A 26883-nucleotide genomic window follows, 5' to 3' on the forward strand; every position below is an offset into this window, starting at 1 on the left:
AGATATATCTTTTCCATATTTTATGGTAAATCTTTCTAGTTACCGGTTTTCTGGCCTGAACCAGAGTATCTATCACAGAATCTGAAAACCCACGCTTCGATAGAATCAAGCGTTCAATCTCCAAGCCGTCAGCTGGAGGGAGACCAGATTTGGATGTTCGAATGGACCCTGAACAAGAAGGTCCTGTCTCAAAGGTAGCTTCCATGGTGGAACCGATGACATATTCACCAGGTCTGCATACCAAGTCCTGCGTGGCCACGCAGGAGCTATCAAGATCACAGAGGCCCTCTCCTGATTGATCCTGGCTACCAGCCTGGGAATGAGAGGAAACGGTGGAAATACATAAGCTAGGTTGAAGGTCCAAGGTGCTACTAGTGCATCTACTAGAGTCGCCTTGGGATCCCTGGATCTGGACCCGTAGCAAGGAACCTTGAAGTTCTGACGAGACGCCATCAGATCCATGTCTGGAATGCCCCATAATTGTGTTATTTGGGCAAAGATCTCCGGGTGGAGTTCCCACTCCCCCGGATGGAATGTCTGACGACTCAGATAATCCGCTTCCCAGTTTTCCACACCTGGGATGTGGATCGCAGACAGGTGGCAGGAGTGATCCTCCGCCCATTGAATTATTTTGGTCACTTCTTTCATCGCCAGGGAACTCCTTGTTCCCCCCTGATGATTGATATACGCAACGGTCGTCATGTTGTCTGATTGGAATCTTATGAATCTGGCCTTTGCTAGCTGAGGCCAAGCCCTGAGAGCATTGAAGATCGCTCTTAGTTCCAGAATGTTTATCGGGAGAAGAGACTCTTCCCGAGACCATAGTCCCTGAGCTTTCAGGGATTCCCAGACCGCGCCCCAGCCCACTAGACTGGCGTCGGTCGTGACAATGACCCACTCTGGTCTGCGGAAGCTCATTCCCTGGGATAGATGGTCCAGGGTCAGCCACCAACGGAGTGAATCTCTGGTCTTCTGATCTACTTGAATCATTGGAGACAAGTCTGTATAGTCCCCATTCCACTGTTTGAGCATGCACAGTTGTAATGGTCTTAGATGAATTTGTGCAAAAGGAACTATGTCCATTGCTGCAACCATCAACCCTACTACTTCCATGCACTGCGCTATGGAAGGACGTGGAACAGAATGAAGAACTTGACAAGTGCTTAGAAGTTTTGACTTTCTGACCTCTGTCAGGAAAATCCTAATTTCTAAGGAATCTATTATTGTTCCCAAGAAGGGAACTCTTGTTGACGGAGACAGAGAACTTTTTTCTATGTTCACCTTCCATCCGTGTGATCTGAGAAAAGCCAGAACGATGTCTGTATGAGCCTTTGCTTTTGACAGGGACGACGCTTGTATTAGAATGTCGTCCAAGTAAGGTACTACTGCAATGCCCCTCGGTCTTAGAACCGCTAGAAGGGACCCTAGTACCTTTGTGAAAATCCTTGGAGCAGTGGCTAACCCGAATGGGAGGGCCACAAACTGGTAATGTTTGTCCAGAAAGGCGAACCTTAGGAACTGATGATGTTCTTTGTGGATAGGAATATGTAGGTACGCATCCTTTAGATCCACGGTAGTCATAAATTGACCTTCCTGGATAGTGGGTAGAATCGTTCGAATGGTTTCCATCTTGAACGATGGTACCCTGAGAAATTTGTTTAGGATCTTCAAATCCAAAATTGGTCTGAAAGTTCCCTCTTTTTTGGGAACTACGAACAGATTGGAATAAAATCCCATTCCCTGTTCCTTTATTGGAACTGGGTGTATCACTCCCATCTTTAACAGGTCTTCTACACAATGTAAGAACGCCTGTCTCTTTATTTGGTTTGAGGATAAGTGAGACATGTGGAACCTTCCCCTTGGGGGTAGTTCCCTGAATTCCAGGAGATAACCCTGAGAAACTATTTCTAGCGCCCAGGGATCCTGAACATCTCTTGCCCAAGCCTGAGCAAAGAGAGAGAGTCTGCCCCCTACTAGATCCGGTCCCGGATCGGGGGCTACTCCTTCATGCTGTTTTGTTAGCAGCAGCAGGCTTCTTGGCCTGCTTACCCTTGTTCCAGCCTTGCATCGGTTTCCAGGCTGGTTTGGGTTGTGAGGCATTACCCTCTTGCTTAGAGGATGCAGAATTAGAGGCCGGTCCGTTCCTGAAATTGCGAAAGGAACGAAAATTAGACTTATTCAATGCCCTGAAAGGCCTATCTTGTGGAAGGGCGTGGCCCTTTCCCCCAGTGATGTCTGAAATAATCTCTTTCAATTCTGGTCCAAATAGAGTTTTACCTTTGAAAGGGATGTTAAGCAATTTTGTCTTGGATGACACATCCGCTGACCAAGACTTTAGCCAAAGCGCTCTGCGCGCCACGATTGCAAACCCTGAATTTTTCGCCGCTAATCTAGCTAATTGCAAAGCGGCATCTAAAATAAAAGAGTTAGCCAAAAAACTCTTAACCATCTCCGTGGAGATGTTGCCTGTGCAACGGCAAAGAGAATGACTGGGGTGGGCGGAGCCTAGGAGGGACTATATGGCCAGCTTTGCTGGGACTCTTTGCCATTTCCTGTTGGGGAAGAGATATTCCCACAAGTAAGGATGACGCCGTGGACCGGACACACCAATGTTGGAGAAATAAGTAATATACAAGGAATTCGAAGAGAATTCCAATAATAATGGTAAGTCTCACACCAGGTAACTTTTTAGTTGCAGAGAATGTAAATGGTATTGGGGTTGCACCTTCATGCAGATATGGAGGAATGGGCAGGCTTTTTGGCTTGTTTGGACTTAAACAAAGAGGAATCAGGTTTTCAAGTGGACTATGAGGTGTCTGGCTTTTGAGACACTGAGAAGGAGCATCTTTGCATCTTGGACTGACAATAAGAGTGAAAACGCCCAGCAGACTTAACCCTGCCCTTAGATTTTTTTTGTCTTGCAGCAGGAAAGCTCCTTTACCTCCAGTGACTGTTGCAATAATAGCATTCAGTCCAGGTCCAAACAAATTCTCTTCCTGGAAAGAAAGGGAAAGAAGTCTGCATCCATTTCAGTAGACCATGGTTGAACCATAAGGCTTTTCTAGCCAGAAAAGTCATAGCAGCGCTTTTCGTATTGATGTGAGTCATTTTAAACAGCTTCATCACAAATAAAACTTTGACTAACCTCAAGTGATCCTGAATTTCTTCAAACGGATGTTTCTTAGGAAATTAGGTCAGAAATGTTGTCACACCAGACTGAAGGAGCTGTAGAAACACATGCTACATCGCCTGAATGGGGATAGCGCCATCCATTCACCTTTGGAATAGTATCCCATACCTCCATTTTTAAGTCGGAAAAGAGAACAGGTTCTTGAATTTGGCAAAACACTGTCAGGCTATTGCTGAGTGACAGAATATATATAAATTTCCAAATGAACTCTGCACTCACTCCACTTCACAACCGCCCAGGGTGCATCCAATGCCACAGCGTGCCTTTACAAATATCCAAAAATGAGAGCACTCACCAGGACTTAACACATTAAAGCAATCACAGCTTTATTTTAACAAAGTGACGTTTCAAGGATTCCAACCTCGTCCTCAGACTTTACATTTGTGTACATACCTCAGTTCTTTTAAACCCTCCACCGACTATCACCGTGATACCGGAAGTCACCCGGCAGTTTTGCGCACAGGACGCCGGGTGACTTCCGGTATCGCGGTGATAGTCGGTGGAGGGTTTAAAAAAACTGAGGTATGTACACAAATGTAAAGTCTGAGGACGAGGTTGGAATCCTCTAAACGTCACTTTGTTAAAATAAAGCTGTGATTGCTTTAATATGTTAAGTCCTGGTGAGTGCTCTCATTTCTCATTTTTTGATATATATATATATATACACATATACACATATATATATACACATATATATATATATATATATACACACACACACAAAATACGGAAGGGAACTGCACTCTCATACCGGACCGGGTACACATCCCATGACCCTGCAACATGCTCAGCCCTGGGTGCCACTGGCAATCACAGGAAGCTGTGCTGTCCCCAGAGCAACAAGCAGTTAACCCCAGACAGGTCTGGGAGCAAGAACCATAGGGAAAATTACAAAACAAATTAATACAACACACAGAGAAAACCCAGCACTCACTTACAAGCTCTCAGCTAAGATTTAAAAGCAAAAATGGAAAGGTTAGTCACCGCATCTGGCCAAATGGGACAAGCTCAAGGTCCTTTCCAATACCTGAGACCCTAAAACAGCCACACAATGCAAGCTTTCAAATCCAAACAAACTGAAAACAAGGGAAGGGTGCACAGGAATATGTAACCACCCTAGACATATACAAAACACGGAAGGGAACTGCACTCTCATACCGGACCGGGTACACATCCCATGACCCTGCAACATGCTCAGCCCTGGGTGCCACTGGCACTCACAGGATGCTGTGCTGTCCCCAGAGCCACAAGCAGTTAACCCCAGACAGGTCTGGGTGCAAGAACCATAGGGAAAATTACAAAACAAATTAATACAACACAGAGAAAACCCAGCACTCACTTGCAAGCTCTCAGCTAAGATTTAAAAGCAAAAATGGAAAGGTTAGTCACCGCATCTGGCCAAATGGGACAAGCTCAGGTACCACGTCAAGGTCCTTTCCAATACCTGAGACCCTAAAACAGCCACACAATGCAAGCTTTCAAATCCAAACAAACTGAAAACAAGGGAAGGGTGCACAGGAATATGTAACCACCCTAGACATATACAAAACACGGAAGGGAACTGCACTCTCATACCGGACCCGGTACACATCCCATGACCCTGCAACATGCTCAGCCCTGGGTGCCACTGGCACTCACAGGAAGCTGTGCTGTCCCCAGAGCCACAAGCAGTTAACCCCAGACAGGTCTGGGTGCAAGAACCATAGGGAAAATTACAAAACAAATTCTCAGGTATTGGAAAGGACCTTGACGTGGTACCTGAGCTTGTCCCATTTGGCCAGATGCGGTGACTAACCTTTCCATTTTTGCTTTTAAATCTTAGCTGAGAGCTTGTAAGTGAGTGCTGGGTTTTCTCTGTGTGTTGTATTAATTTGTTTTGTAATTTTCCCTATGGTTCTTGCACCCAGACCTGTCTGGGGTTAACTGCTTGTGGCTCTGGGGACAGCACAGCTTCCTGTGAGTGCCAGTGGCACCCAGGGCTGAGCATGTTGCAGGGTCATGGGATGTGTACCCGGTCCGGTATGAGAGTGCAGTTCCCTTCCGTGTTTTGTATATGTCTAGGGTGGTTACATATTCCTGTGCACCCTTCCCTTGTTTTCAGTTTGTTTGGATTTGAAAGCTTGCATTGTGTGGCTGTTTTAGGGTCTCAGGTATTGGAAAGGACCTTGATGTGGTACCTGAGCTTGTCCCATTTGGCCAGATGCGGTGACTAACCTTTCCATTTTTGCTTTTAAATCTTAGCTGAGAGCTTGTAAGTGAGTGCTGGGTTTTCTCTGTGTGTTTTATATATATATATATATATATATATATATATATATATATATATATATATATATATATATATATACACACACACACATACCTATATATGATAAGATAAAAACGAAATGTATGCTTACCTGATAAATTTATTTCTTTCTTGACACTGAGTCCACGGATCATCTAATTACTATTGGAAATATTACTCCTGCCCAGCAGGAGGCGGCAAAGAGCACCACAGCAAAGCTCACAAAAGCAAATATCACCTCCCTTCCTTCCCATCCCAGTCATTCGACCAAAGTAAAAAGAAAGAAAGGAAGCAACAAGGTGCAGAGGTGCCTGAGGTTTATAACATAACAAAAAAAACCTGTCTTAAAAAACAGGGCGGCCGTGGACCGTGTCAAGAAATAAATACATTTATCAGGTAAGCATAAATGTAGTTTTCTTTTTAATGACACGTGAGTCCACGGATCATATAATTACTATTGGGAACCAATACCAAAGCTAGAGGACACAGATGATAAGGGAGGGACAAGACAGGGAACATAAACAGAAGGCACCACTGCTTGAAGAGTCTTTCTCCCAAAGGAAGCCTCAGCCGAGGCAAAAGTATCAAATTTATAGAATTTGGAAAAAGTGTGTAGAGAGGACCAAGTTGCAGCATTGCAAATCTGTTCCACAGAAGCTTCGTTTTTGAATGCCCAGGAAGAGGAAACAGCCCTTGTAGAATGAGCTGTAACTCTCTCAGGAGGCTGCTGTCCAGCAGTTTCATAGGCCAAGCAAAAACTACAAACAGCAGAGACGACTGGCGAAAATCCTTAGTTGCCTGTAAATAGAATTTCAAAGCACGCACCACGTCTAGGTTGTGCAACAGACGTTCCTTATGAGAAGAAGGGTTAGGCCATAAAGAAGGAACAACAATCTCCTGATTAATGTTCCGATCTGAAACCACCTTAGGGAGAAACCTAGTATGCAAAACTACCTTATCCGAATGAAAAATAAGGTAAGGAGACTCATACTGTAATGCTGAGAGCTCTGAAACTCTACGAGCAGATGAAATAGCAACAAGAAACAAAACCTTCCAAGATAACAATTTAATATCTAAGGAATGCATAGGCTCAAACAGAGCCTGCTGAAGAACTTTAAGAACAAGGTTAAGACTCCAGGGAGGAGAAACTGGCTTAAACACAGGCCTGATCTTGACCAAGGCCTGACAGAATGATTGCTTGTCTGGTACATCCGCCAGACATTTATGAAACAAAATAGACAAGTCAGAAATTTGACCTTTTGAGGAACTTGCCGATAAACCCTTCTCCAAACCCTCTTGGAGAAAAGACAAAATTCTAGGAATCCGAACTATACTCAAAGAGTAACCTCTGGATTCACACCAATACAAATATTTACGCCATATCTTATGGTAAATCTTTCTAGACACAGGCTTACGAGCCTAAATCATGGTCTCAATGACCGACTCTGAAAAAACACGCTTAGATCAAATTAAGAGTTCAATCTGCAAGCAGTCAGCTTCAGAGAAACTAGATATAGATGAAGGAAGGGCCCTTGAAGTAGAAGGTCCTTCCTCAATGGAAGTCTCCAAGGTGGAAGAAATGACATCTCCACTAGGTCTGCATACCAGATCCTGCGAGGCCACACAGGTGCAATGAGGATCACCGATGCCCTCTCCTATTTGATTCATGCAATGACCCGAGGAAGGAGAGCGAACGGGGGAAATAGGTATGCAAGACTGAAATTCCAAGGTACCGCCAGAGCGTCTATCAGTACAGCCTGAGGATCCCTTGACCTCGACCCGTACCTCGGGAGCTTGGCATTCTGCCGAGATGCCATGAGATCCAGTTCCAGCCGTCACCATTTGAGAATCAAGCTGGAAAACACTTACGGATGGAGTTCCCACTCCCCCGGGTGAAAGGTCTGTCTGCTCAGAAAATCCACTTCCCAATTGTCCATCCTGGAATGTGGTTTGCAGACAGAGAGCAGTTGTGGGTCTCCGCCCACTGAATAATCTTGGCTACCTCTGTCATGGCCAAGGAACTCCGAGTTCCCCCATGATAGTTGATGTAAGCCACTGAAGTTATGTTGTCTGACTAGAACCTGATTAACCGGGCCGAAGCTAACTGAGGCCAGGCCAGGCCAGGAGAGCATTGAAGATTGCTCTCAGCTCAAGAATGTTTATGGGTAGAACCGACTCCAAATCGCCTGAGCCTTTAGAGAGCCCCAGACTGCTCCCCATCCCAACAGGCTGGCGTCTGTTGTCACAATCACCCAGGTGGGTCTGCGGAAGCAGGTTCCCTGGGAGAAATGATTCTGAGACAACCACCAAAGAAGAGAATCCCTTGTCTCCTGATCCAGATGTAATCGCGGAGACAGATACGCATAATCTCTGTTCCACTGCCTGAGCATGCATAACTGCAGAGGTCTGAGGTGGAAACAGGCAAACGGAATGATGTCCATGGCAGCTACCATCAGACCGATTACCTCCATACATTGAGCCACTGATGGCCGAGGAGAGGACTGAAGCGTCAGACAAGAATAGAAAATCTTTGATTTCCTGACTTCTGTCAGAAAAATTTTCATTGATAAGGAATCTATTATGGTTCCCAAGAAAACTACCCTTTGTAGTTGGAATTAAGGAACTCTTTTCCAAATTCACCTTCCATTCGTGAGATTGCAGGAAGGATAGCAGCATCTCCGTGTGGGAGTTTGCTTGTTGAAAGGATGGTGCCTGAACCAGGATGTTGTCCAGATAAGGCACGACTGCAATGCCCCGCAAACGGAGCACCACCAACACGGATTCCAGAACCTTTGAAAAAATTCTGGGAGCTGTGGCAAGGTCGAATGGAAGAGCCACAAATTGGAAGTGTTTGTCTAGGAATGCGAACCTCAGAAACCTGTGATGATCCCTGTGGATGGGAACATGTAGGTATGCGTCCTTTAAATCCCCTGTTGTAATAAATTGACCCTCTTGAACCAAGGGAAGAATGGAACGAATAGTTTCCATCTTGAAGGATGGTACTCTGAGGAATTTGTTGGTCTGAAAGTTCCCTCTTTTTTGGGAACCGCAAACAGATTGGAGTAAAATCACAGACCTTGTTCTTGCATTGGAACAGGAACTATCACTCCCAGGTTGGAAAGGTCCCGAACACAGTGTAAGAACACCTCTCTTTTTATCTGGTCTACAGATAATCTTGAAAGCAGAAATCTGCCCCTGGGAGGAAAGGTCTTGAACTCTAGTTTGTATCCCTGGGACACGATGGCCACCGCCCAGGGATCTTGAACATCCCGAACCAAAGCCTGAGCCAAGAAAGAAAGTCTGCCCCCCACAAGATCCGGTCCCAGATCGGGGGCAGGCCCTTCATGCTGACTTTGAGTCATTAGCGGGTTTCTTAGATTGCTTTCCCTTGTTCCAAGGTGTCCTTGGTTAGGTGTGATGAACTTTCCAGGACTCCTATGGAATCAACAGAAATATACCTTTAAGAGAATTGACCGTGAGCAACCCTTTGTACTATGTAAAGTTTATAGCTGTTTATAACCTCTCAACATTCACTCTTTGTAACATGGAAGGTTAGATTTAGCATTTGATTTACTGAATGGTGAGAGATTACACTTATGGTAAAGTGAAAAAATACTCCCCATTAAGATTGTATACAAAATAATAAAGAATACAGTATAAGATTGAGATCTCTTAAATTAAATTTGCACAATTACTGCAGTATTGTTTAAGGAAACTGCTTGTCAGAAAAATATTTATAGAAGAGAGGTAGATTGAGTTCCTCTTTAAATAAGAGCCTCATGTTTTAGAGCAGAGCTTTCCAAACTTTTCATGTTGGTGTCACACTTTTTAGACCTACATTATTTTGCGACACATTAATTCAGTTGTACTAGCAAACAGGAGGTTCAACTATTTTGTTTTAAGAGATACGGACACATACATAAAGTATATAATAACAAAATGTATTTACAAGTAACCGTATGTATGTACAATAATTAAAAAAAAATTTAATAACACTAATAGCTACTTACTATTTTAATGGGATGTATGAGGTTGATGGGATCAACACAGTTTCTGAATATTTGGTGGAATGTTAAAGACACTCACATTACATCATCAAGCATTTTTAGGCTTCCACTTGCTATCCATATATCAAGAGCAGGAGCAGCAATGAACTACTGGGAGTTAGCTGCAAAAAAAAACAACCTTTTGACTTCTGACTTCAGCTCAGCGTTTAAGATGCCACCCTTAGAGCTCTGTGAGTCTGACTGACTACTGCCCATGCTGCAAACACACTGCTGTCCCACTCACTGACTACACATGCAGTCACAAGCCCATTGAGGAGACTACACGTGCAGTCAGGAGCTAATGTGCCGCCAAAGCCGCCAATGGGAATAGTTTCAGTTCCCGAAGATGCGCCAATAGGTTAAGATGATCTGTGACCCACTAGGTATCAATCACGTGTCAAGCACGTGATATGCGTAGCATGCAGGCAGAATGATAGAAACCAAAACATTTTTTTCAATTCTAAACAATTTGTGTGGAAGCAGGGACACACCTACACACTGCTGCCGACACACTAATGTGTCCCGACACACAGTTTGAAAAGCACTGTTTTAGAGGATAGGATACATTGTTGCAGACTTGAGTTCTTAAGTACTAAATTGGAAGTCCAGTAATAAAAAGAAACAAATGAAAATAGTACCTGAAATACTTTGGTAGTAAGTCTTGTCAGGAGAGGAAGAGTGTAACACTGTGAGGAGTGTAACAAACTGCTTCTATGCCTGTTGCAGACACTGGAAAACAGTTCAGCTGGAAAACACAGAGGTAAGCAGGCTCTTTGCACACGCTGGAAAGCACACAGAAAAGCAGACTGTGGTTCTGTTGAAACAATGGGAGGAGACTCCACAATGTTGATGGCAGCAGCTGTGAGAGACTTTCAGCAAGTAAAGGCTAAAGTAACTTGCAAAGTTAAAAATATGCTGAAAGATATGCCAAACAATGAAGGTAGATAAGCAGCAATCCAAAAACTAGGAAAGTTAGAGACAAAACTCTGGGACCTGGCTAAAGTTCCTTAAGACAGAGTGAAACTCAATGCTAAAGATAATCAAATTACCAGCAATGTGGTATAAAAGGAGGAGCCTTTTATACCTGTTCCTGTTAGATGATTATGAGTGATTTAAAGGAATAGTATTATAGAATGAATAAAAGGAAAAATTACGTGACATTAGGCCTCCAGGAAGGCTTTGACTGTTCCTGCTTGGTAGAGGGAGGGGAATAGCTTACCCTTGAAGTTTCGAAAGGAACGAAAATTACTCTGACGTCCCTTCTGCTTATTCCTCTTATCCTGAGGGAGGAAATTACCCTTTCCTCCCATAATGTCAGAAATAATTTCTGCAAATCCCGGACCAAACAAGGTCTTACCCTTGTAAGGGATCGCCAAAAGCATAGCCGACACATCCGCAGACCAGGATTTCAACCATAAGGCTCTGCGGGCCAGTACGGCAAACCCAGAAATTTTTGCTCTTAGCTTCATAACCTGTAGGGAAGCATCCGTAATAAAAGAATTGGCCAACTTAAGGGCCTTGATCCTATCCTGGATCTCTTCAAGAGGAGTATCTGTCTGAATAGAATCAGACAACGCATCAAACCAGTATGCTGCCGCACTAGCGACGGTAACAATACATACCGCAGGTTGCCATTGTAAGCCCTGGTGTACATACATCTTTTTGAGCAACCCTTCCAACTTCTTATCCATAGGATCTTTAAAAGAACAGCTATCCTCTATGGGAATAGTGGTTCTCTTAGCTAAGGTGGAAATTGCCCCTTCCACCTTGGGGACTGTCTGCCAAGACTCCTTGAAAGAGTCAGCAATAGGAAACATCTTCTTAAAAATAGGGGATGGAGAAAAAGGGATACCCGGTCTCTCCCATTCCCTAGCAATAATCTCGGTAGCCTGATCTGGTACGGGAAAAACCTCCACCATGGAAGGTACATCAAAATACTTGTTAAGTTTACTAGACTTCTTAGGGTTGACTATGACAGTAGTGTCTGAGTTGTCCACCTGAAGGATACAACTTCAGCATCAGAAGAAGGAACTACACTGTCTGAGTCTGAGATTTCACCCTCAGATGCTACCGAAGTATCCTTAGGAATAGCCACGACCGTGTCAGAAACATTACGCACTGATTCTTTAAATTTCCTCTTGAGCTTTCCCTGCAGCATGGGAAAAGCAGACAACGCATCAGATACCACAGAAGACATGAGGGAAGCGATGTCTTGCAAAGTCACTCCAGGCGGAGCTTGAGAGAAAGCGCAGGGCACTGTATGTGTATTTGGGACACCTGAGGAGAAAGCTGCGGCATATCCTGAACATTGTCAGAAGACTCCTGAACAGCATCCTTCCTAGACAATGTTGGTTCAGAATCAAAAAGTCTATCCCTATAATTTAATGTTCTCTCAATACATGAGGAACAAAAAGGGATTGGTGGTTCAACATTAGCATCCAAACCAAACATAAAGTACATGTAACATCTTGCAAAGTCTCCTGGTCCATCTTTACCCAGAATTAAAAAATAAAAGCACTAAATTTTTAATCACAAGATCACACAAAAAAATGTAACTGTTTCTTTAAATATAAAAAAGGAAACTGCTTTATTTTTACAGCAAAAACTTTAGTCTACTGTTGTAGCAAAAATACTGTAATAACCCCGGACAGCCTCTACACCTCAGCCAGCTCTTGCTGAGGTGCCTACCTGCCCTGCTGGAAAAACTGGAGCCAATAGTTCTCAGATGGATTTCGGACTCAAACCGGAGCTTTGTACACAAGGTCCGTCACTTGTAAGACACAGGACTGTAACTGCAGTGAAATTCTTCCCTCCGTACCCAGGAAGAGAAGAAAGGAGCGCGAAAAGGAAATTTTCAGCGCGTCAGCTAACTCTGCCCATCGTGAGCATAATAAAACTTATCTCACGGTCAGTATGATTACACTGAGGTAAAAAATAACGCCGGGAGCAAGTAAACACAACCACGATAAAAACTGAGCCCATCTCCTCGTCCCCAGTGCCGGCACCACTGCCTAAAATAAGCCCATTAACTCGCTATGAGCCATATTCAGTGTCCCATTAAAATGAATAGTAAAGTGCCATCTTTTTCCTGAAGCAGCCCCAGAAAAAATAAAAATAGCACTTAGCTTAATAAAGTCTGCCTGGCAACAAGGCAGCTTACTAGGTTTGAGAGGTCTTCTCCCTCACATGGGCCTGTGGAAACAGAGATAAAGACTGAGTAATCTTACTCAGGCTTTCAATATCAGGGCAGCAATAACTACATGGGAGGTGCAGTGTGGATTATACCCCACAAGTTCCCATTGCTTAAAAGCCACCACTGCTCTACTGAAGAGACTGATGTCGACTATGGCTACACCCTAGTAGAAAAACAGCACAAGCTTGTACTGTTAAAAAAATTATAAAATCTTGATTGAAGAATCTTCCAGACACCTAAACTTTACCACTTCCTTGCTCTAACATAGGCAAAGAGAATGACTTGGGTGGGAAGGAAGGGAGGTGATATTTAACAGCTTTGCTGAGGTGCTCTTTGCCGCCTCCTGCTGGGCAGGAGTAATATTCCCAATAGTAATTAGTTGATCCGTGGACTCACTGTGTCATTAGAAAGAAACACTTAATTTGTAGATGAAACTCTGGCTAATGTAAGTTAAATTCTAAAATCAGAATTTTCAGCCCAAAACCCTCTCTACACTCAATACACAGACTGCCTGCTGTGACCAGATACACATTACAGGCCAGGATGCCTCAATTATCCACTTCAAAGGAAGCCTTTATAAGGAGTATTCCTATCTGAAGGAGTGGACGGTCTGTCTGCAAGCATAATGAAGTATACAAACATTCTCAGGGGAGTTAGCTCTTATCATCTAGGTGTTAAATAGCCCCATACTGAGTTCAAATACACAAAGTTCAGACGTGACGTCTCCATGGAATAGCAAAGAAATTTACTTTGAAACATAAGTATGGTTGAAAGAATAAGGTTGAAACTTTAAGAGTCATTTGAAATGAATTCTTATAATTTTCAAATCTATTTAAAATACTCATATAACATATATATATATATATATATATATATATATATATATATATATATATATATATATATATATGTGTGTGTGTGTGTGTGTGTGTGTGTGTGTGTGAACCTAGAAGATTGTCTATGCCTAAGGAGGGTAATATGGGAAGTTGAAAGCCTGACAGTTAAGATTTTAAAATATCTTAACCTATGTATTTTTGGAAGCTTAAGAGTCTTAAAGATTTAAAGTTTAAACAAATTATCTATATAGTTTTTATATAAATTAATGTGTACCGCAGACTGCCTGAATAATATTTATATAATGATCTAAGAGATACATCATATGTTACATACAGTGTTGGATATAATGAATTAAAAATAAATAACTGCATTGTTATTTATAAATGTTTGACTTAATTCAAAATAACAACATCTGTTTATTTTTCAGACATGTAATAAACCAAGATGTCCTATGAATATTGGTCATAAACATACGTCCAATAACTGAATATTAAAATGATATCCACAAGTATACAATATTTATAATAACTGGAAAAGATGACAATATGCATCTTCTAAAATATTATAGGTAGAAAACTCATGTTTGGACTTATAATTACGTGCTCAGTCAGACTAAATGGGTCATGTATGGAACATATTGTTTATTAAAACTAGGAGATTATAAGTGTATAAAAATAGGCATTTGATAAAAATATATAAGACTATCTGTATTTTCTGTAGCAGTATTGATAATGAAACTGTTTTTCTATGTCTGCTGCCCGCGATGAAATAAAACTGGTATTACAGCCAAAGTATTTGGTTTTTCAGAGAGGCATTTCCAAATAACCAATTAGAGACAAGCTTCAATTAAGGGCGTATCCAAATTCTTGTTGGAATGATTAGAAGTGAAGGAGTGGCTTATCATGTGATAAAACTGCCACACACTGAGGAAACAGGAACAGACTCAAACAGAGACACTCACTTTTACTGAGAAAGAAACATACAGATTTGTGCTAGTATCTTCTCTTCATTTTTGTTGGGACCCTTTCTTAGGATAAGAAAGAAACTATTGAGGCCTGTATCCTTGCAAAATAGTGGAAAGTCCTTCTTATATGACCACCATGGAAGCCTTAGAAAAAGCGGAACTCTAATCTGGTTATTTGGTAAAGTATAAGCAATTGTTAGTTATATTTAATATTTAAATCAAGGTATTCTAAAGCTATAGCTAAATTGTAGCTGATATTTGAAGGGATATTTTATAGTCACGTCGCTAGTATTAAATAGACCAGTATATTTCATGTGTTAAACATACTAGTGCTAAGACAATTACTATTGAGAAAAGAATCAGGCATTAATATTAAGTCATTGGAGCTACTGTGATATATTATAAAAATTTGTGAGCTAAATCGTTTAATTATACTTTTCTGAAAGTCCTCTAAGATTTATTGAGATTTAGTAAGATTTGTTTGAGGTATCTTGTTATATTGTTAACTAAGCCCTGTTAAGTTAGCAGTCCATATTTCGGCATTGGACAAAAAATTGTTGGCTAATTATAGACTGTTCTGGTATTCTCATTGTGAATAAGGTTAATGTGTAGAAATATCTTTATAACTGGCTTTGTATAGAATAATTATAACAGCATAGACATACTTCTATTGGCCATAAGTAATACGATATTAACTACGTAAATATAGTCATTGTGTCTATAAAGATAACTAATCTGAACAAAGGATTAAATATTAAATTTTTAATAATATTATTGTTGTCAAATTTATAGATATCTCTATAGTGATATTTTGGGGTAAACCACAGAGATCTCACTGAAGTGTATTGACAAAGTTCTAATATATTAATTATAAATATCGCTGACAGCAGTTTTAAACTGCTATTAATTATTAATATTCATAATTACAAGACGTATCAACATTACTGGAGGTTACTGCTGAGATAATAATAAATTATATTGCAACCTAGAATATACAACATTATTGGTTGGCAACTGCTAAGATAAGAACACCAATAACACCAAACATAACAGAGCTTTTAATTCCTCAGTAATACATATGATCAAGAGAACGGAGAGATTTGGAAAAGTAGAAATGATAAATATGTATGACTGAGGGATTAAAAGCTGTTATGTTTTGGGGGTTTTTCCTCCTCTTAGTGGACTGGACTTAAATCCCACATGTAATGGCTCATAGACTCATCATTTTATTAAAGTAAAATAAATACTTTTGTAAGGGGCAGTCTGCGGCTTCATGACCGCTGGTACGAACTATTAAGAAAAATGCCACAAATTTACATACAATTGCTATGCAATGCATACATTTATATGAATTTAGGTAGATCTGAACAGTCATTTCTACCCAGAAATGCATTTAATTTCTTAATTTTCTTTTAAAGGGACAGTCTACTCCAAATTTTTTATGTTTAAAAAGATACATAACACCTTTACTACCTATTCCCCAGCTTTGCACAACCAACATTGTTATATTAATATCCTTTATAACCTTTTAAACTCTAAATATCTGCCTGTTTGAAGCCCCTGCAGGCCGCCTTTATCTAACTGCATTTTATTAGCCTTTCACAGCAAGACAGTGATAGTTAAAGGGACACTGAACCCAAATTGTTTTCTTTCGTGATTCAGATAGAGCTTTCAATTTTAAGCAACTTTCTATTTTACTCCTATTATCAATTTTTCTTCGTTCACTTGCTATCTTTATTTGAAAAATAAGTAATCTAAGCTTCATTTTTGGTTAAGGACTCTGGACAGCACTTTTTTTGGTGAATGAATTTATCCACCAATCAGCAAGAATAACCCAGGTTATTCACCAAAAATAGTCCAAGAGAATGAAGAAAATTTGATAATAGGAGTAAATTAGAAAGTTGCTTAAAATCGCATGCTCTATCAGAATCACAAAAGAAACCATTTGGGATAAGTGTCCCTTTAATATGTGTCATATAGATAACACTATGCTCACTACCATGGAGTTATTTATGATCCAGCTCTGATTGGCTAAAATTCAAGTCAGTGAATAGAACTGAGATAAGGGAGCAGTTAGCAGAAGCTTCGATACAAGGTAATCACAGAGGTAATAAGTGTATTAATATAACCGTGTTGGTTACGACAAACTGGGGAATGGGTAATAAAGGAATTATCTATCTTTTACATTACAATACACCAAACATGCATATTTAAATGAGTAATTCGGGACCCAGCTTAGTGGAATGTGCATCTAAATAGGGTTTAAATTGCTAACACATAAGCTAAACTTTATTAACCAAGATTTGCTTACAATTTTTGAGAGGGATTTCCTCCATTGCCTGATATATGCTTCCCTGAATTATTTGCATCACTGTTCGACAGGCTGGAGTCCCACAGCAAACAGAAAGGGAAAATTCATAAGACAATTTAATAGAAAGCAAAGACTTTAATGTGTAATATAAAATATATGAAATTGTTGTCTACTAGTACTAGGTATAAAAACTAAGTAAAATAAGAAACAAAAAAAAGCTGCAATTTTCATATATGTTATAACAATTTAAGAGGTCTAATGCATAGCTATGTATAGCTCATTCTTGTTAATAGTGTGCAACAGTAACATTCTGTTTCCATAGCAACACTTAAAGGGACAGTAAACCTAAAATGATTCAGATACAGCATAAAATAAAAAAATCCAATTTACTTTTATTATCATATTTACCTCATTCTCTTGGTATCCTTTGTTGAAAAACAGCAAGGTATGTTCAAAAGTGTGAATGTGTCTGCAGCACTATTTAGAAGCAGTTTTGCAAGAATGTTATGCACTAGATGGCAACCATGTAGTGTTTCAGATACATGTACGCTACCTACCTATGTAAACTCTTCAATAAAGAAGACAATGAGAAAAATAGACAATAGAACTAAATTATAAATTTTAATTGTATGCTTTGTCTGAATCACACACAAAAAAAATGTTTTGGTGTCATGTAACCTATTTATCAAGATGATGATATAGAGTTTTACACAAATATATAATTGACACTTTGTTAATAATTGTTGTGTACGGTTATCATAAAGACAATGTTGCACTATATACAAAATTAGAGACACCACACATTCGGTTGCACCTCACACAAAGTAATAATGGTTCCACACACAAGTTGGAGCCTTAATTCCCAAGGAGAGTATGTTTTGCACTGTCATTTTGTCATAAAGAAAAAGATTCCTGAAAAGTCACACACACACCTGATATCTCATATATTTGAGCCCTTATCACTTGTGTACAATATTTTTTACAATAAATTTTATTAGATGATGTTATTATGAGTGTTAGTGTACAACTTATGTTTCGTTAAACAGGTAACCAGAGCTCTAAAGTTGCGTTAATCCTTCTAGCGTAAATAGCTATTGTGCTATATTAGAGCTTTAAGCCCAATGAGTGCAAATACCTGCGATAAACCCCTTATCACACATGCGCAAATTGTTGCAAATATGCGCAAATATGCATTTCCCTCTGTTATGTTTGACACTTTAAATGTTGTTTTTTCATACGCATAGTATACAGATCTTAGTGTGTTACACTTTCACAAGAAGAACTCACAAATAAGTATGCACTCCAAATCCTTATTAAATTTTCATTCTTTTTGGAAAACAGTTCAATTGGTGCCAGCTTTTCAGAGCAATCCCCAAGCTCCAACATACATCAAGGAAACCAAGGCAGAAGCTGCACTCTTAAGCTTGACAAATGGGCAGAAGCCCTGAAAACGTTGCTTGTTAATAAAGTTTTCTTCACCTTTTGAGAGTGCAGCTTTTGCCTTGGTTTCCTTTTACAAGAAGAAATCCGGCTATGAAAATAGCTGAATGCCATTGTATTACAAAACATCCGAATACACATCCCTAAAAATGTACCCAGTCACAATTACAAAAACAAAACAATACACAAAACAAAAATAGCAGCATAAAAAAGGCGTAGAAGCCTCAGTTTCTAGGCTCTGGTACTAAGATACTGCATAAGAGAAAAAATAGGTTAGCACTTGAACAAACTGACTCACCATCCATATGTCTTTTCTGGTTTAGGTATTGGATCATCAAAGAATGAGTCTCCTTCAATATCCTCCTCATCGATCTCTAAGCTTTTTCCTTCTGATGTGTTCGAGAACAGCAAGCCAGCCTTGGAGTCTAGTTTGGCATCATTTGCAATATTGTTGTTATTTTCAATTTTTTTCTTAGAATCTATATATACAATGTTGTGTTTTTCGCCATTGGTGTCAATAACCTGCACGAGGAAACGGAAATATTTTTGGATCACCATCTTAAAGCAAACAGGAAAAAATGGGCAGACAAAAAAAAAATAAAAAAATTTATGCTTACCTGATAAATGTATTTATTTCTTGACACGATGAGTCCACGGATCATCATTAATTACTGGAATATCACTCCTGCCCAGCAGGAGGCAGCAAAGAGCACCACACCAAAGCTGTTAAATATCTCCTCCCTTCCCTCCCACCCCAGTCATTCGACCAAAGTAAAGGAGAGAAAGGAAGAAACAAGGTGCAGAGGTGTCTGAAGTTTATAACATACTAACAACCTGTCTAAATAACAGGGCGGGCCTGGACTCATTGTGTCAAGAAAGAAAGAAATTTATCAGGTACGCATAAATTAGGTTTTCTTTCTAATGACACGATGAGTCCACGGCTCATCATTAATTACTGTTGGGAATCAATACCCAAGCTAGAGTACACAGATGATAAGGGAGGGACAAGACAAGAAACCTAAACGGAAGGCACCACTGCTTGAAAACCTTTCTCCCAAAAGTGGCCTCAGCAGAGGCAAAAGAGTCAAATTTATAGAAGTCTGAAAAAGTGTGAAGAGAGGACCAGGTTGCAGGCTTGCAAATCTGTCCCATAAAAGCTGCATTTTGAATGCCCAGGAAGAGGGAACAACCCTCGCAGAAAGAGGCGTTACTGCCTCAGGAGGCTGCTGTCCAGCAGTTTCAAAGGCAAAGCAAATGATACTCTTCATCCACAAAGTAAAAAGAAGTAGCCGTAGCTTTCTGTCCATTACGTTAAACAGAAGACTGACAAAAAAATCCTTAGTCGCCTGTAAAAAGAATCTTAGTGCACATACCACGTCCAGATTGTCTAGAAGCCGTTCCTCCTGAAAAGAAGGATTAAGACACAAGGAAGGAACAACAATCTCCTGATTAATGTTCCGGTCTGAAACTACTTTAGAGAGAAACCCTAATTTAGTACGTAAACCCACCTTATCCGATAAAAAATAAGGTAAGGAGACTCGAACTGTAATGTCAAGAGCTCTGAAAACTCTACGAGCAGATGAAACAGAAACAAGAAACAAAACTTTCCAAGATAACAACTTAATATCTAAGGAAAGCAGCGGCTCAAACGCAGCCCCTTGAAGAACTTTGAAAACTAAATAAGACTCCAAGAAGGAGTAACTGGTTTAAATTCAGGCCTGATCCTGACCAAGGCCTGACCAAATGATTGTACGTCTGGGAGGTCCACCAGACGTTTATGTAACAAAATAGACAAGGCAGCTATTTGACCCTTTAGGGAACTTGCTGATAATCCCTTCTCCAAACCTTCTTGGAGAAAGGACATAATTCTAGGAATTCTAACTCTACTCGAAAAGTAGCACTTGGATTCACACCAGTATAAATATTCACGCCATATCTTATGGTAAATTTTCCTAGTCACAGGTTTACGAGCCTGAATCATGGTCTCAATGACAGATTCCGAAAATCTACGCTTGGATACAAAAAAGCGGTCATCTTCAAGTAGTCAGCTTCAGAGAAAACTAGATTTGGATGAAAGAAGGGTCGCCTCTATTCTTATCTGGTCTACCGATAATCTTGAAAGCAGAAACCTGCCCCTGAGAGGAAAGGTCTTTAACTCTAATTTGTAACCCTGGGACACGATGTCCACTGCCCAGGGATCTTGAACATCTCGAACCCAAGCCTGAGCGAAGAAGAAAAGTCTGGCCTCCACAAGATCCGGTCCCGGATCGGGGGCAGGCCCTTCATGCTGTCTTTGACTCAACAGCAGGCTTCTTGCATTGCTTTCCCTTGTTCCAAGACTGATTGGGCCTCCAGGAAGGCTTGGACTGCTCCTGCTCAGAGGAGGGAGTTGAAGAATTTCCCTTGAAATGTTGAAAGAAATGAAAATTACTCTGACGTCCTTTTTGTTTATTTCTCTTGGAATGACCCTTACCTCCCGTAAAAACACAATTTATGCTTACCTGATAAATTTATTTCTCTTGTGGTGTATCCAGTCCACGGATCATCCATTACTTGTGGGATATTCTCATTCCCAACAGGAAGTTGCAAGAGGACACCCACAGCAGAGCTGTAATATAGCTCCTCCCCTAACTGTCATAGCCAGTCATTCGACCGAAAACAAGCCGAGAAAGGAGGAACCATAGGGTGTAGTGGTTACTGTAGTTTAAATTTAAAAATTACCTGCCTTAAAATGACAGGGCGGGCCGTGGACTGGATACACCACAAGAGAAATAAATTTATCAGGTAAGCATAAATTGTGTTTTCTCTTGTAAGGTGTATCCAGTCCATGGATCATCCATTACTTGTGGGATACCAATACCAAAGCTAAAGTACACGGATGAAGGGAGGGACAAGGCAGGAACTTAAATGGAAGGAACCACTGCCTGTAAAACCTTTCTCCCAAATATAGCCTCCGAAGAAGCAAAAGTATCAAATTTGTAAAATTTTGAAAAAGTATGAAGCGAAGACCAAGTCGCCGCCTTGCAAATCTGTTCAACAGTAGCCTCATTTTTAAAGGCCCAAGTGGAAGCCACAGCTCTAGTGGAATGAGCTGTAATCCTTTCAGGAGGTTGCTGTCCAGCAGTCTCATAGGCTAAGCTGATTAAGCTTATTAGCCAAAAAGAAAAAGAGGTTGCCAAAGCCTTTTGACCTCTCCTCTGTCCAGAGTAGACAACAAACAAAGCAGATGTTTGACAAAAATCTTTAGTAGCTTGTAAGTAAAACTTTAAAGCACAGACCACGTCCAGATTGTGTAACACAAGGATGGAACCACAATCTCTTGATTGATATTCTTGTTAGATACCACCTTAGGTAAGAACCCAGGTTTGGTACGCAGGATTACCTTATCCGTATGAAAAATCAGATAAGGAGAATCACATTGTAAGGCAGATAGCTCAGAGACTCTACGAGCCGAGAAAATAGCTACCAAAAAAAAAAAAAAAAAAAAGAACTTTCCAAGATAAAAGTTTGATATCTATGGAATGAAGAGGTTCAAACGGAACTCCTTGAAGAACCTTAAGAACCAAGTTTTAGCTCCATGGAGCAACAGGTTTAAACACAGGCTTGATTCAAACTAAAGCCTGACAAAATGCCTGAACGTCTGGAACATCTGCCAGACGCTAGTGCAAAAGAATAGACAGAGCAAAAATCTGTCCCTTTAAGAAACTAGCTGACAATCCTTTTTCCAAACCTTCTTGGAGAAAAGATAAAATCCTAGGAATCCTGACCTTAATCCATGAGTAACCCTTGGATTCACACCAATAAAGATATCTACGCCATACCTTATGGTAAATTTTCCTGGTGACAGGCTTTCGTGCCTGTATTAAGGTATCAATAACTGACTCTGAGAAGCCACGCTTTGATAAAATCAAGCATTCAATCTCCAGGCAGTCAGCCTCAGAGAAATTAGATTTGGATGGTTGAAAGGACCCTGAAGTAGAAGGTCCTGTCTCAGAGGCAGAGACCATGGTGGAAAGGATGACATGTCCACTAGATCTGCATACCAGGTCCTGCGTGGCCACGCAGGTGCTATCAGAATCACCTATGCTCTCTCCTGCTTGATCTTGGCAATCAGTCGAGGGAGCAGAGGAAACGGTGGAAACAAATAAGCCAGGTTGAAAGACCAGGGCGCTGCTAGAGTATCTATCAGTGTCGCCTTGGGATCCCTGGACCTGGATCTGTAACACGGAAGCTTGGCGTTCTGGCGAGACGCCATGAGATCCAGTTCTGGTTTGCCCCAACAGAGAATCAGTTGTGCAAATACCTCAGGATGGAGTTCCCACTCTCCCGGATGAAAAGTCTGACGACTTAGAAAATCCGCCTCCCAGTGTTCTACACCTGGGATATGGATAGCTGATAGGTGGCAAGAGTGAATCTCTGCCCAGTGAATTATTTTTGAAACTTCTAACATCTCTAGGGAACTTCTTGTTCCCCCTCGATGGTTGACGTAAGCTACAGTCGTGATGTTGACCGACTGAAATCTGATGTACCTCAGAGTTGCTAACTGAGGCCAAACCTGAAGAGCCTTGAATATCACTCTTAGTTCCAGAATATTTATTGGAAGGAGAAACTCCTCCTGAGTCCACAATCCCTGAGCCTTCAGGGAGTTCCAGACTGCACCCCAACCTAGAAGGCTGGCATTTGTTGTTACAATAGTCCAATCTGGCATGCGAAGGTCATACCTTTGGACAGATGGACCCGAGATAGCCACCAGGGAAGAGGATCCCTGGTCTCTTGGTCCAGATTCAGTTGAGGGGCCAAATCTGTGTAATCCCCGCTCCACTGACTGAGCCTGCATAGTTGAAGCGGTCTGAGATGTAAGCGTGCAAACGGCACTATGTCCATTGCCGCTACCATTAAGCCGATTACTTCCATACACTGAGCCACCAAAGGGCGCGGAATGGAATGAAGAACCCGACAGGAATTTAGAAGCTTTGATAACCTGGACTCCGTTAAGGTAAATTTTCATTTCTACAGAATCTATCAGAGTCCCTAGAAAGGAAACTCTTGTGAGTGGGGATAGAGAACACTTTTCCTCGTTCACTTTCCACCCATGCGACCTCAGAAATGCCAGTACTACGTCCGTATGAGACTTGGCAATTTGGAAGTTTGACACCTGTATCAGGATTTCGTCTAAATAAGGGGCTACTGCTATGCCCCGCGGCCTTAGGACCGCCAAAAGCGACCCTAGAACCTTTGTAAAGATTCTTGGGGCTGTAGCTAATCCAAAGGGAAGAGCTACAACTGGTAATGCCTGTCTTGAAAGCCAAACCTGAGAAACCGATGATGATCTTTGTGTATCGGAATGTGAAGATAAGCATCCTTTAGATCCACTGTAGTCATATATTGACCCTCCTGGATCAGTGGTAGGATGATACGAATAGTTTCCATCTTGAACGACGGAACTTTGAGGAATTTGTTTAAGATCTTTAGATTCAAAATCAGTCTGAAGGTTCCCTCTTTTTTGGGAACCACAAACAGATTTGAGTAAAAACCCTGTTCCTGTTCCTCCTTTGGAACTGGATGGATCACTCCCATAACTAGGAGGTCTCGTACACAGTGTAAGAATGCCTCACTCTTTATCTGGTTTGCAGATAATTGTGAAAGGTGAAATCTCCCTTTTGGGGGGGAAGCTTTGAAGTCCAGAAGATATCCCTGGGATATAATTTCCAACGCCCAGGGATCCTGAACATCTCTTGCCCACGCCTGGGCGAAGAGTGAAAGTCTTTTGTTACTACACAAGAACAATGGCACCACTAGGGCTTTTTCCCTATTGTAGTTTATTAGCAAACTTTATGTTTATTGTTTGTTAAAAAGTCATGAATATATAGGGAATGGTGCTAATGCATAAATATTATAATTACTGAAAACTAAGAAGAATCTTAACACAGAGGTGTAGATATCTTCTGGAAGTATGCACTTGTAAGCACTCTTAGCCTAGACTATAAGGCAGTTTCTGGTTAGAACAAAATAAAATATAACTTTCATTGTTTATTTACTTAAAATAAGGGTAACACACACACACGTTAAAATCGACACTAGCACTGATATGTTGTCTAACTCTATTTGTACAATATAGGGAGGACTGTGTAATTCCGCCTCGGGTAATTGAATATACGTCCTCTATATGGTATTATTTCTGCTATACTGTAATGGTAAATCCAAGTAGTGTATATATGTAACCTCTTTGGTGAATGGTCCCCTATATAGGGTTGTTTGGATATCCAAATTGCACTGTAAAGTGTTTGAAAACGCCAGTAGTTCTTCTACTCAGTCCCTATGTAGTATATGCAAATATTTGACTGCACTAGGGTCTAGTTTTGTACCACCTGTTTTATATGCTAATTGCTGCTGTTAGTAACACTATCGTTGGTAAATCACAAGGCTTAAGTAACGCTGAGATATAATCTAACAGTATCTTGATAGATTTATATTGTTTATATATACTAGAATTGTGGACTGTTAGTTTCCAGCGTTACAGTGTTGCTACATATTATCTGTATAGTGCTATATATCAGACCTGGTTAATCACCGTCTAGGTATAGTGCATAGTATATCAATAAAGAAAGTAAATCCCTTTGTACTTTCGCTGTTCATTATGGCTCAATTCAGGTTTTCCTCTATTTGACTACCTCTCTGTATATTTTTAGTAATCTTTAGAATACTGTGATATCTATTCTCACTGATGTGCTCACTTCATATACCTATGTGGGTAGTCAACATTTAACTCTTTTGTATTGGTTCTTTCTATATTGTATGCACCCAATTGCACATGCTCTTTGTTGAAAAACAACACTGATATTTTGTTGCCGCTATGATTTACAGATATATTCTGTTTGTTTGCGAAACACACTACTTTAATGGTTACTAAGGTCTCCGTTTGTTATAGATTACAGTTTTATCCCAGTCTTGCTCTGTAATACCTTTCTATATAACTGTTGAGAGCAGCATGTATTTCATCATATTTTTACATATAATAGGCGGATGTCAGTATAATAAATATATACACAAACTACGGCTAAGTCTGGCACAACCCAGACTATTCAACGTATTTAACCAAGTATAGCAGATAATTAATAACGGTTTAGAGTAACATTCTAGTGCTAGGCATATTAAAATTGAGCGCCCAAACACTCAAAGTAACTCCAAAGTAAAGTCTGCCCCCTACTAGATCCGTTACCGGATAGGGGGTCGTTCCTTCATGCTGTCTTAGAGGCAGCAGCAGGCTTTTTGACCTGCTTACCTTTTTTCCAGGTCTGGTTTGGTCTCCAGACCGTCTTGGATTGAGCAAAAGTTCCCTCTGCCTTGAAGTTTCGAAAGGCACGAAAATTAGACTGTTTGGCCCTAGATTTGGACCTGTCCTGAGGAAGGGCACAACCTTTTCCTCCCGTGATATCAGCAATAATCTCCATCAAACCAGGCCCGAATAGGGTCTGCCCCTTGAAGGGAATGTTAAGTAGCTTAGATTTTAAAGTCACGTCAGCTGACCATGATTTAAGCCATAGCGCTCTGCGCGCCTGTATAGCAAAACCAGAATTCTTAGCCGTTAGTTTATTCAAATGAACAATGGCATCAGAAATAAAATAATTGGCTAGCTTAAGTGCTCTAAGTTTGCCAAGTATGTCATCCAATGGAGTCTCTACCTGTAAAGCCTCTTCCAGAGACTCAAACCAGTACGCCGCAGCAGCAGTGACAGGGGCAATGCATGCAATGGGCTGTAGGATAAAACCTTGTTGAATAAATATTTTCTTAAGGTAACCTTCTAATTTTTTATCAATTGGCTCTAAAAAAGCACAACTGTCCTCGACAGGGATAGTAGTACGCTTTGCTAGAGTAGAAACTGCTCCCTCCACCTTAGGGACTGTCTGCCATAAGTCCCGTGTGGTGGCGTCTATTGGAAAACATTTTTCTAAAAATAGGAGGGGAAGAGAACGGCACACCTGGTCTATCCCATTCCTTATTAATAATTTCTGTAAACCTTTTAGGTATTGGAAAAACATCAGTACACACCGGCACTGCAAAGCATTTATCCAGTCTACAAAATTTCTCTGGCACTGCAATGGTATCACAGTCATTCAGAGCAGCTAAAACCTCCCTAAGTAACACGCGGAGGTGTTCAAGCTTAAATTTAAATGTAGAAATATTAGAATCAGGTATCTTTCCTGAGTCATTAACATCACCCACTGACTAAAGCTCTCCTTCCTCAGCTTCTGCATATTGTGAGGCAGTATCAGACATGGTTCTTAAAGCGTCAGTATGCTCTGCATTTTGTCTCACCCCAGAGCTATCTCGCTAATCTCTAAATTCAGGTAGTCTGGCTAATACCGCTGACAGTGTATTATCCATGACTGCCGCCATGTCTTGTAAAGTAAACGCTATGGGCGCCCTAGATGTACTTGGCGCCATTTGAGCGTGAGTCCCTTGGGCGGGAGTCAAAGGGTCTGACACGTGGGGAGAGTTAGTCGGCATAACTTTCCCCTCGTCAGATTCCTCTGGTGATAATTTTTTTTAAAAACAGAATATGATCTTTATTGCATAAAATGAAATCAGTACATTTGGTACACATTCTAAGAGGG

At 40.8% G+C, this 26883-nt stretch overlaps 1 protein-coding gene across 5 annotated transcripts in view; it reads right to left on the reverse strand.

Annotated features, from left to right (window-relative positions):
• The window catches only part of CEP43 (centrosomal protein 43), a 93064-nt gene that overhangs the window by 24427 nt on the left and 41754 nt on the right, over window positions 1-26883 (reverse strand). For 4 of the 5 annotated variants that reach the window (XM_053711107.1, XM_053711105.1, XM_053711106.1 and 1 more), the window contains 2 exons: window positions 18567-18790; window positions 16829-16900 (listed from right to left, as the gene is read on the reverse strand). In XM_053711107.1, coding sequence (XP_053567082.1) covers window positions 16829-16900; window positions 18567-18790 — 296 coding nt within the window. The remainder of the gene's footprint in view (window positions 1-16828; window positions 16901-18566; window positions 18791-26883) is intronic. The other variant, XM_053711108.1, reaches the window with a different exon arrangement.

Source organism: Bombina bombina, chromosome 4 (genome assembly GCF_027579735.1).
Source record: "Bombina bombina isolate aBomBom1 chromosome 4, aBomBom1.pri, whole genome shotgun sequence".
In the NCBI taxonomy this organism is placed as follows: domain Eukaryota; kingdom Metazoa; phylum Chordata; class Amphibia; order Anura; family Bombinatoridae; genus Bombina; species Bombina bombina.